Raw genomic sequence first — 12,978 nt, 5'->3', positions numbered from 1 at the left:
CACACTGGACTCCTAGGGAATCAAATAATAGAGGAGAGGAAGTTTCTCATTATAGACATATTCCAGCTAATAAGGAAGGAATGATATGTCCATTTTGCATCACCTGATCAATAATCTAGGTAATGAACATCAAAGGCTGCTTTATAAATACAAAAGTAAACACAACCAGGGTGCCTGGGTGGCTCAGTCGTTAAGCATCTGCTTTCAGCTCAGGTCATGATCCCAGGGTCCTGGGATTGAGCCCCGCTTCCGGCTTCCTGCTCGGCAGAAGGCCTGCTTCTCCCTTTCCCACTTCCCCTGCTTGTGTTCCCTCTCTCACTCTCTCTATGTCAGATAAATAAATAAAATCTTAAAAAAAAAAAAGTAAACACAACCAGATGATCTATGCTATCTTGACCAAAAAAAGAGACAAACCTGAGTCTGAAAAAGCCTCTCTCGATCCAACTATCGATTTACAGAAAATACGGAGGACAGGAAAACATACTAAAAGGCATTATGGGGATACAATCAGCAAAATCGATAGGTGTAAAACTATAGGTCAAATGACCAATTTCTTTGATAAGTAAGCTTCAAGGAGAAAAAAGGTGAAAGAAACTCTAGATTAAAAGACTTATGGGGCTCCTAGGTGGCCCCGTCGTTAAGCGTCTGCCTTCGGCTCAGGTCATGATCTCAGGGTCCTGGGATCGAGCCTGGATCGAGCCCGGCATCGGGCTCCCTTCTCATTGGGAGGCCTGCTTCTCCCTCTCCCACTCCCCCTGCTTGTGTTCCCTCTCTCGCTGTGTCTCTCTCTGTCAAATAAATAAATAAAATCTTAAAAAAAAAAAAAAAAATTTACGAGTCAAATCAAATCTCAGTGTGTGAATTTTATTTGGATCTTTGATTCATACAAACTCTAAATTTAAAAAAATTACTAGCAGTTGGAAATCTGAACAATGACTGGATATTTGATGATAAAGAATTATTAAATTTGTATGTGTGGTGATATTGTGGTTGTTTTTTTTAAAAACTGAAAGAGCTTCACACTGTAATCTTTACAAATGAAATGAAAAAGTATCTGGGATTTAATTCAACATAAAATAGGAAAGGGGAAAAGGTGAGGGTTTAGGTGAAACAAGATGAGTCATTAGTAGATCACTGTTGAAACTGGACATTAGGTACATAGATCTATTACATTAATCTGTTTACTTTTTCACATGTTTGAAATCTTCCATAGTAAAATTAATTTTAAAAATAAGCAACATACACACAAAATAAAAAAAAACAAGCAACAGGAAACAGTAAAGAGTGTTATTGTGAAACAAAACCTATGTGGTCCTTTTTATGATCTAGCTAATTGTGTAGAAATTATTTTTGATCCCTGCTACTCTCTCAGTCTCTATGTCCATGCAATCACCAAATACTGTTGATTCTACTTCTAAACTAACACTTCTTTTGAACTAGTCTAAGCTAAATTTGGCCTTTGCTTAGTGCACTTCTACTTTTGTCTGCCTCCAAAACTGCAGCCAGAGTGGTTTTTTTAAAAACACAAATTTGATCATACCCATCTTTTGCTTAAAATCCACGAATGCTTCTCAGCAATCATAGGGTAACAGCTAGCGTCGTCAATATGTATACACTTTAAGGCCTTGCAGGATCTGTTCCAACCCTGTGTACCTAACCGGCTCCATCTTGAGATGTTCTGCCTTTCTACACACCAGCTACTTCTTGAATTTGCCATACTCATTCCCAACTCAGAGCATCACACTTGCTGTTCCCTCTGCCTGGAATGCCGCCTTCCCCCTACATGCACCCTTATCCTTCAGATATCACCTTAAATGCTACTTTCTCAAGATAGCTTTCCAGTTATTTTTGGTCTAGGTGAGATTAAACTTCTCACAGATTCATAACAACTTGTCACAACTGAAATTTAAAAATTATTGAAGTTATTTATTTAATGTCTATCTTTCCTCCTATAATACAATCTCAAAGAGAGAAGGAACTAGGTCTTACTATATCCCCAAAGCCTAGTATTTTTTCTGCACATAGTCTAAAAGGTCAATAAATCTCTACTAAACTATAAATGAGTAGTTTGATGAATGAATAAATAAATGAATTTAAATATAATACTGGTCAAATCATGAAAGAATTATGTGCATCATAAGCATGATATTACACAGTTAACCTTAGTCGTGTTAGTCATATTCCTAACAAAAGATTTGCAAAGCCTCAATGTATATGTATAGAAATAAACAAAAATAGGGGGCACCTGGGTGGCTCAGTCATTAAGCGTCTGCCTTCAGCTCAGGTCTGGATCCCGGGGTACTGGGATCGAGCCCAGTGCCCCGCATCGGGCTTCCTGCTCTGCGGGAAGCCTGCTTCTCCCTCTCCCACTCCCCTTGCTGTGTTCCCTCTCTCGCTGTGTCTCCCTCTGTCAAATAAATAAATAAATAAAATCTTAAAAAAAAAAAAGAAACAAAAATAGGAAGTAAGTGAGAATGGCTATATTACAAATCCAAGTTACAGCCACTCACTGATACTCCAAAAGTACTTAACAACAAAGAAACAGGGACGTATCTTCATATACCATCCACCTTTCAAAGGAGGCAGACAGATATTCAAATAAAAGTGCTGATTCAAGTTCCAACTTTGTTATTCAGACAGAAAACTCAGATCCTCTCAAAGAGTAATAAAGACCATATATCCTAAAATTTTACATTTATATTCATTTATTTAAAACAGGCTACATACAGATTGCACACAGTCTCTTAACTCTTATAAAATGGGTGAATTTAACTAATCTAGTCAAGTAAAATCAAAGATCTTCATAACTTTTAAAGTTAATTAATGAGAAAAAAACTACAAACTCCTGAACCAAAATTTTATTTTAAATTATTAGGCTTTCATGCATATGAAATTTTTTTATAATATATGACATGGAAAGATGTTAGCACATTGAACAATAGAAAATATTTTCATACAACTTGTGAATCACTAATATGTTTATTTCTCCAGTGAAATGAATGCACGGTTCGCTTAAATCAACTTTGTTGTGGAACATCAAGTAGGTTTAAAATTTTTATATTATTGCTTAATAACTTCCTAATAAGGTTTTGAGTTTCTAGTTGACTTACACATAATATTTTTTTCAATGTATTGAATACTGTAGTAGCTTTTTGTCTCATTTCTGGTGGAACATGTCTAATATCTAAATATTCAGACAATTTAGATCTGGAATTGTACAGCATGTTAATAACAGTTTCAATGTCATCAATTCCAACGTCCCTGCTTTGTCCTAGTGGTAACAGCTGGGATTTATACATCTTTTGTAGTTTATGTTCCGCTGCTTCTGCTAAAGCAAGGCTCCGTTTTAGGTGCTCTCTAGAGGCTCGAATGTCCTCTCTGTATTCTGGCTTGAGGCTCTCAGCAAGAGGTACCTGTTGTACCTGTGAATGAATATCTGAAATTTTTTTCAAAATGTCTTCAATACTCAGAATCTGTGGGCTTTTTTCAAATGTTAGTGCGTCCGATTTTTCCATTTCATATTCACCTGAGAGCTGAGGAACATCTTCTAGTTCTGTGACCGTGTCCATGTCAGTGCTCCTACTTGAAGAGGTACTAAACGGTTGGCCCGAGGTGACATCTGGACTTGGGGATGTCTCAGTGACGTTTGGCCGTGGCTTTGGTGCCTCAGTATGTGCCAGTTCCGGCTCTGGCTCTGGCTCTCTTACAATAAGCGGTTCATCTGTGCGTAACACAATAGAAACCTTTCTTGGTTTAATCGACCAGAATGCTGTACTTTTGGTAGTTTTCTTCTTCTTTACTTCCAGTGTGAAGTCTCCAGTAGGGGAAGCTGTGGTGTTTTCACTGATAGGATTGATTAAAACATCATTTTCAGTAGAAAAGTCTCCATGTGTGATTATCTCCTTTAATCTCGATACCTTCGGTCCTATAGAATGAACATTATTTGGAGACTTTGATTTTTTCTCAGGACCTGGCTCCCTAGTAGGAACACTTAGTATTAGGTTCTGTAAAACTTCTACATAATGATTTAAGTTTTGTTCTTCGTCAGGCGTCACAGTTATGCCTTAAAGGAAAAAAAAATCAAACAATAAGTAACACTTGATATTATATATGATATATTGACAGAATCTACCGACCTAAATTTACTTCCTATGTTATCACTTAAAAGTTGAGATAAAGAACCAAGAAATAAAGCACCTTTGGCTCAGTCGATTTTCACTTAAATAAAAAAATACATATTTATTCAGATCCTTAACACATGAACAAGATTAGTGCAAAAGTTACATATTAACACAATTCTCTATATTTTTTCGCTTTTATTCTCCCATATGATTCAGTAGGTAGCTTATTAAAACAAAATTCTTGATCATATCCTCCACCACAGTGGTGCGCTGGAATTGGCTCATACTGGCTCACCAGAACCAATTACTCAATTTTTAGGAATTTTGTGAACCAAATGTTAAACATAGACATTATTAAAAATTATTTTAATTTGAAATTAAATAAATTGTATTCAAAATAAAGGTAATAAATATTCAAAATTCATCACATTTTACTATTGTCTATGGTCTTGAGGTTATTTACATCTAGTGTAGCTGTACGGTAGAAAAGCTATGTGATGGTGTACTAGTCTATATCCCTTTCTCTGTCCCTGTTCAGTAACACCAAATAAATAGCCTGAAATCAACTGTGATGGGAATATTTACGTCACGTTAATGGGCAAGTGCTATAAATCTCGGCTTACCAGTCTCTCCAAAAAGCCAGTTGTTGAACGTTTACCAGTACACCACTGCCTTCAACCCAGCAAAGATCTAACTACAGCCTGTGGATCATATCTGATGGGGAAATGTTAAGGTTCAGAGCAAACAGTCAAGAAAGAATTCTTGAGACAACTTTGGTGCAAAAAGGTGGTATTATTAAAGCAAGGGGACAGGACCCATGGGCAGAAAGAGCTGCACTGGGATTGTGAGGGGTGGCGCATTATATATTTTCAAGTTGGGAGGGGGTTAAGGATAGCCTAGGTCTCTAAGGAATTTGGAAGCAAGGTTTCCAGGACCTTGAGGGGCTAACTATTGTTAGGAAAAGTCATTTATCACTGTCTAGTAAGACCTTAGTCATGAAACCCTTCAGATGTATATCACTGGGCCATCTGGTTGAAGGATGATTGCTAACATATATCGTGGGGGTTATAGAGAAAGGAAGTTTCCAAAGGAATTTTTATATGTTAAAGGAGACTTACAGGATCCTGGTGGTTGGGATAACGTTACACTAAGATTGCCTTTTGCCCGTAGCAAAGTACCAACGTCAAGGTAATTGAGTTCCTAGAGGAAGGTCACTCTGCCTGTACCAACTTGTCAACTGGCTGCCGGCTGTAAGGAAATTTAATTTTTTCTTTTGCTTTTGATTCCCACATTAATATCCACCTAATTGTTTTGTAAATAAAGTTTTATTGGAACCCAGCCAGTCTTGCCCATCTGTTTATGTATTATCTATGGCTGCTTTTGGTTGCAACAATAGAACGGAGTAGTTACAACAGAGACCACATGGGCTACAAAGCTGAAAATACTTACTATCTGGCCCTTTACAGAAAAAGTTTGCCAACTCCTGGTCTAAACCATCAACATTTCACTCTTAAAACAAAATAGCAGTTCTATTTATACAGGTATTTTGCAGCATCTGAGTGGTGGTTGGTGAAGCCTCTCATTTCCAACACGGAAAACAAAAAAGATTATTGAATAAGATATTCCGAAATTCTCCTCAGGTCCCCTACTCCTAAGATGGTTTTTAATATTAAGTGCTGGAATTTTGTACTACATGTCATTTTGAAATGATTTTGCCACTATCAAGGATATAAATTGACTTAATTCAAGAAAGTAAGTCACTTTTTACCAAACTCTAATGCATAACTCCTACCTAAATTCTCCCTCTGCAGGCAAAATGAAATTACAAACTTTATATTCAGCAGGTACTTCTATTCAGCACTTTCACAAGCACAAAACGGTTAAAAATGCTTTATATTTAAATGTTTTTCCTCTCTTCCTTAACTGTTACAACTTAGAAAGGCCAGATGGATATTTAATCAAAATTGGAAGTATATTTCTAAATTTAAAAAAAAAAATTTTTTTTAAGATTATTTATTTATTTGACAGAGAGAGACACAGAGAGAGAAGGAACACAAGCAGGGGGAGTGGGAGAGGGAGAAGCAGGCTTCCCGCTGAGCAGGGAGCCCGATACGGGGCTCAATGGGGGGCTCGATGAGGGGCTCAATGCGGGGCTTGATTCCAGGACCCTGGGATCATGACCTGTGCTGAAGGCAGAAGCTTAACAACTGAGCCACCCAGGCGCCCCTAAATTTTAAAAATTTCTTAATGAGAACAGTTTAGTAGGCAAAGTGATAGTGGAAAGATACCAGACTTCTCTGGAGATCTAGATTCTAAAAGTACATTCTGCATTTTATGTTATGCTTAGAAAAGCCTTGCATACTTCAAGATCCATATGACGATGATAGGTGAAAAAAGGGAGATAGATTTTGATATTATCTCTGTAATAATTTTCTTAAAATCGCTGACCCCATATCATGCATTTTGTCTGTGAATTGTGGATTTTAAAAAATGGACTAGAAGGTTAACATACCTAACTCTTGTGGGTCATTGCCTATTTTGTGCCAGTCTCAGCCTATCCATAATAAAGCTGCAGACTAAATGTCCACAATAGCCAAACTGTGGAAAGAGCCAAGGTGTCCATCAACAGATGAATGGATAAAGAAGATGTGGTATATATATAGAATGGAATATTATGCAGCCATCAAAAGGAATAAGATCTTGCCATTTGCAACGACGTGGATGGAACTGGAGGGTATTATGCTGAGCGAAATAAGTCAAACAGAGAAAGACATGTATCATATGACCTCACTGATATGAGGAATTCTTAATCTCAGGAAACAAACTGAGGGTTGCTGGAGTGGGGGGTGGGGTGGGAGGGATGGGGTGACTGGGTGATGGACACTGGGGAGGGTATGTGTTCTGGTAAGCGCTGTGAATTGTGCAAGACTGTTGAATCTCAGATCTGTACCTCTGAAACAAATAATGCAATATATGTTAAGAAAGAAAAAAAGAAGAAGAAGAATGTAGCAGGAGGGGAAGAATGAAGGGGGGGAAATCAGAGGGGGAGAAGAACCATGAGAGACGATGGACTCTGAAAAACAAACTGAGGGTTCTAGAGGGGAGGGGGTTGGGAGGATGGGTTAGCCTGGTGATGGGTATTGAGGAGGGCACGTTCTGCATGGAGCACTGGGTGTTATGCACAAACAATGAATCATGGAACACTATATCTAAAACTAATGATGTAATGTATGGGGATTAACATAACAATAAAAAATTAAAAAAAAAAAATAAAGCTGCAGACTAGAAATGCCTGGTGGTGCTCACCTGGGCCCTGGAGTGAGCTACCCACAGACATTTTCCCTTTCCAAATCAGTGTTATGACTGGACTGACCCTTGTGGTTCTTATTATGATTCCAAGACATCCTTCAGCAACAACCATCAGGAAACTTTGACAAAACAAAGGTTTATTACTTATAAGACCTGGAAATTACATAGTACACTTGGGGCCACACAGTGGGAGGTGGAGACGGATGGAGAGAAAAAAACAGAGAGAGGGAGAGGAGAGTGTGTGGGAGCCCAGGAAAGCAAGGGAGCCAGAGACAGTGCCAGAGATTGGGGGTGGGGGGTGGGGGTGGGGCTGGTAAAGTGCAAATGGGCCAGGGGTTCTCCTTTTATTGGGGTCAAATGTGGGGGCTCTAGGGCTCACTCTTTATTGATGAATTAAAACATAAGAGCATGAATTTGAAGCTCAGGAAGAGGAAAAAACAACTGGCCCAAAAGGACAGTTATCAAAATCAATTAAGATCTGCAAAACAAAGGAGCCTCATTAGGGGCAGGTGGCCTGGCTCTTTATCTAGGCTTGTGGCTGGCACTGTGTATATTTAAGATAGCAATCTTTTAGATGAATGGCTCTTTGATATGGATGCCTCTACAATCAAAGCTTAAGTCTGGCACTTGCATTACAAAAAAAGAAAAAAAAACACAACTGTCCGAGTCTATACTACATTGCCTCCGAGGAGAGGAAATGGGACTGAAGTCAGGTCATTAAAGGGGACTTTACACTTACCCACATATAATATTTTACTCTCTAAAAACACATAAGCACACATACCCAATCATCCAATATAGCGAACCATTAAAATTCACATTTTAAAAAGGAAAATAACTTATTTATGTATTCTCATAGGCATGTAATGCGTTGTCCTGAATCTATAGTTTCCTGGAGGAAAATATTAAGTAAAATGAATATGCAGCCTAGTGCAGCGAAAAAAACTTTTTTTATTCTGGTCCTCCTTGTACCACTTTCTAAGCATCATGACCTTAGGCAATTACTTAATTTCTCTCAACATTTACTTAACTATAAAATTAAGTTACTCTATTTGCCCTTTTATCTCATAGAACCAAATAAATTAGATACTTGAAAAACACTTTAAAAGCCCTATAAAGAAAAATAAATAAATAAAAGCTCTATAAAGATAATTGCTGACATTTCTCATCTTAAAATATAAAGTTAAATCCCTTAAAAAAATATGCCTTGGATCCTATCTGTAAAAAACACTAGAAGCTTTTCTGCTAAAGACTGAAATAAGATCAGGATACTAATATCTCCGTTATTATTTAACATCATGTTGGAGGTATTAGTCAATGTAATTAGACAATGGAAAATAACTGGAAGCATGAGAGTTGGGAAGAAAAAGGTTAAACTATGTTTATGTGTAGATGATATAATTAGACATCTAGCAACACAAAAGAATTCCTTTGAAAAGCTACTGCAAGGAGTAAGAGAATTTAGAAAAGTAGCAAGTTATAAAATCAACATACAAAAATCAGTATACCAATATAAACCAATTAAAAGATGAGAAAGAAGATGCTATTTTGATAACAAATAACAAAAGAAAATATCTAATCATAAATTTAAAAAGACATGTCCAAAATCTATAGGAGTAATTACATTAGGCTGAATATAGGCATCCAGAGGTCTTTGCAGATGTGATTAAATTAAGGATCTTGACAGGGGATTATCCTAGATTATCTGGGTAGACTCTAAATCCAATCACAAATGTTTTTATAAGACAGAGACAAACAGAGATTTCATACACAGAAGAGGAAGGGGTAATATGGAGGAGGAGGCAAAGATTAGAATGAAGTGGCCATAAGACTTGGAATGCTGGCAGCTACCAGAACCTAGAAGAGCCAATTAAAATATTGCCTCTTTGAGCTTGCAGAGGGAACACAGCTCTGCCTTACATGTTGATTTTGGCTCAGTGAAGCTGATTTTAGACTTATGGCCTCAAACTGTGAGAGAATAAATTTCTGTTATTTTTTGATACCAAGTTTATAGTAATTTGTTATAGCAGCCACAGAAAACTGATACAGGAATGTCACAAAATCTTCCAAAAAACATAATGTAAGCTTCAGCAAATGGAAAGATATACCATGTTCTTAGACAAGAAGATTCGATATCATAAAGATGCTTAGATGTCATATTCTCTCTGTTAATGTATACATTTAATATGCTCCTAACAAAATATCATTACTTGTTTTCTGGAGTTAGGAAAATGGATTATAAAGCTCATCTGGAAGGAAAAATGAGTAAGAATAGCCAGAAAAATAGAGGCTAGCCCCAATAAATATTGAAATATATTATAAAGCCTCTATTATAAAAATAGTATAGCATTGCACATGAATGTACAGATGAATGGAACAGAACAGAAAATACAGAAACAAACCCAACTGCATATGGAAAAATAGCTCTAAGTGAGGGAAGTTTCAATTTATAAACTCACTTAGCTAATAAATGAAGAAGCCACCTATAATTATGACATTTTGCAATGATTATCAATATCAAAGATTATTTGTATTACAAAAAGATACACAATCAGACATTATGTATTTCTAGCACCTATGAAGCAGTCTTGTAAAAATGGTCAAAACCTGAATCTAACAGGTCTCTCTAGATCTGACAATATACTGAAAGTACATGGGACAACAAAGGAAGATATAAACGAGACCATAGGGATATAATCAGCAAAATCTAGACTATGGGAAACTATAGAACATATGATCCAGTTTCAACAACTACATTGCAAGGACAAAAATAGAGATGAAGGAGGACTACATTAAAATGGAATTAAAAGATACATGAATTAAATGTATGAATCTTATTTGAATCTCAATTCAACCAAACAAACTAGAAGAGAGAGAATCAGGGAAGTTTGAACATTGGCCAGATACTTGATAATACTAAGGAATTATTATTTTTTAGGTGTGAAATTCACATTATTATTGTGTTTATTTATATTTTAGTGCTTTATATTAAAATATTTACTGATGAAATTATATGATGTATCAAATTTGCTTCTAAAAAATTCAAGTCTGAGAAGCTGGGGAGAGGGACCAGGAAGGTGAGGGGGAAAGGAATGTGGGTGGACATATCAATGAAACAAAATTAATTGTGGGTTAGTAGTTGAAGCTGGTTATAGATATATGGAGATTTATTATACCATTCTTTCTACTTGTGTATATGTTTAAGTTTTTCCACAATAAATTTTTTTTATATCGGTTTTGGAAAAATTTCAATTCTGGGCCACTATTCACATGCAAATCTAAAATCTGCAACCAACAAAGGCTTAAATGCTTTTAAAAAGACATTGCCAATAGATTGTAGGCTGCTAAACATTCCATTTTTTTAAATTATTTTTTTTTAAGATTTTATTTATTTGAGAGAGAGAGAGCAAGGGCAAGGGGGAGGGGTAGAGGGAGAGGGAGAAGCAGACTCCCCGCTGAGCAGGAAGCCCTATGTGGGACTTAATCCCAGGACCCTGGGATTATTACCTGAGCCAAAGGCAGATGCTTAACTGACTGAGCCACCCAGGCACCCTAAACATTCCATTTTTAATCATTTAACTTCTCCCTTCTCAAAGTAGTAAATAGGACATCCAGGTTACTATTAGGTGAATTAGATTGTCAAAGGACAGGAAAAGGAGATCCTTACTGCTAGCTGATTCCTAAAATAATTGAAGTACTCATTATCCCTTTATACTATTACTTAGGCAACATTAAAAAACCTGTTCATGGCTGCCGAACAATACAGCACCCTATCTTCTACCTTGTTTTTCTTCTCTTCTTCATGAACCCTTTGTCTCCATATTGTTCTATTGTTAAATCTATCCTCTCACTACACACTTCCCACCTCCTACTTTTGTACCCCTAAAACATCTACTTACTTCATATTGACTTCTCAGTTTCCCTAATCAGGACTGCTCTTGCAAATCAATTTGATCTTTATACAAATGTTTGCAGGCAAGGTAGTAAAAGATAGTCAAGGCTCAAATATCCTGACAAATGGCCCTGACCACTATGAAAACCTGCTTTCCCCATTCTTCAGAAGTTCCTAGAAAGATGAACAAAATTCAAATTCTTACAAAGACCAGACTACTCCGCTAGAAGTTGAGTTTTTACACATTGGATATGTATAGTTTACACTGGTGTGCTTTATCCTCCTCTGTCTTCTTTACCAGTTAGTGATCCAACCAAACATAGCAATGTCTCAGAATGTGGATAAGGTAAGAATCTCTTCCACCTTTAGAAACCATAATGCTGTTTTCCAGTGCCTCTAGTTGGCAGGATGGCTCCCTGCTATGCAGGCTTAAGGTTTAACAGGAATCACAGATACAGATGTCATAGCTGTGCTTGAGACTGTCTGCACTTTTCTTCTTGAAATAGTACAGGGAGAATTAGTCACATGGCAGAAATAATAGGAAAGTAAACAAAACGGGAAAACAACTGTAGGAACAAAAGTGGCATGAAATCTGAAGGGGAAAATTGGAAGACAGTGATTGAAAAGACCATAATAGCTCTGACTGACTGAGCAATTGCTTTGTGCCAGGCACTATACTAAGGGCTTTGAACATGAGGAGCGTTTTTACAAAGAGGAAAATAAGGACACTTAGAAAGGATAAGTAATTTGCCTAAGATTATATTTGATTTGTAGGTGGTAATAATGGCATTCAAACAGAGGTTGCCTTATTTCAAAGCTGGTACACATAACAACTACACAATGTTGTCATAAAAAGATGACACAAGGATGCTGGCAAAATAGAAGTATGATAATAAAATTGTCCTGGAAGAATACAACTCTCTTTTAAAATACATGTAAATACTAAAATACAATCAATCAATACATAAGTAAAATATACAAAATTTTGCTCTACTGTCAACTGGATGAAAATATATCCCTTTCATATATTAAGATGTATTTAGAATTTTTAAACCTGATCCAAAAACCTTTTTACTTTTTATTTTTTAATTTTTATTTAAATTCCAGTTAGTTAACATACAGTGTCACATTCGTTTCAGGTATACAATACAGTGATTCAACACTTCCATACAACACCAGGTGCTCATCATGACAAAGTGCACTCCTTAATCCCCATCACCTATTTCACCAACCCCCCCACCCACCTCCCCTCTGGTAACCATCAGTTTGTTCTCTATAGTTCAGAATCTGTTTCTCGGTTTGCCTCTCTCTTTTTTCCCTTTGCTTGTTTGTTACTTAAATTCCACATATAAGTGAAATCATATGGTATTTGTCTTTCTTGGACTGATTTATTTCATTTAGCTCCATCCACATCATTGCAAATGGTAAGATTTCATTCTTTTGTATAGCTGAGTAATATTCCATTGTATACATATACCACATCTTCTTTATCCATTCATCAGTTGATGGACACTTGGGCTATTTCCATAATTTGGCTATTGTAGATAATGCTGCTATAAACATTAAGGTGCATGTACCCCTTTGAATTAGTATTTTTGTATTCTTTGGGTAAATACCTAGTAGTGCAATTGCTGGATTGTAGGGTAGTTCTATTTT

At 36.6% G+C, this 12,978-nt stretch overlaps 1 protein-coding gene across 2 annotated transcripts in view; it reads right to left on the bottom strand.

Moving 5' to 3' along the window:
- Positions 1-2,433: 2,433 nt before the first annotated feature.
- Positions 2,434-12,978, bottom strand: part of SPESP1 (sperm equatorial segment protein 1) — a 29,493-nt gene continuing 18,948 nt past the window's right edge. For both annotated transcript variants that reach the window (XM_032417940.1, XM_032417942.1), the window contains exon 2: positions 2,434-4,063. In XM_032417940.1, the coding sequence (XP_032273831.1) occupies positions 3,018-4,063 (1,046 nt within the window). In that variant the 3' untranslated portion in view covers positions 2,434-3,017. The remainder of the gene's footprint in view (positions 4,064-12,978) is intronic.

This window comes from Phoca vitulina, unplaced genomic scaffold (assembly GCF_004348235.1).
Source record: "Phoca vitulina isolate PV1807 unplaced genomic scaffold, GSC_HSeal_1.0 scaffold20, whole genome shotgun sequence".
Classification (NCBI taxonomy): Eukaryota; Metazoa; Chordata; class Mammalia; order Carnivora; family Phocidae; genus Phoca; species Phoca vitulina.
Note: the sequence above shows the minus strand (reverse complement) of the source record. Positions and strands in the feature narration are given on the sequence as shown.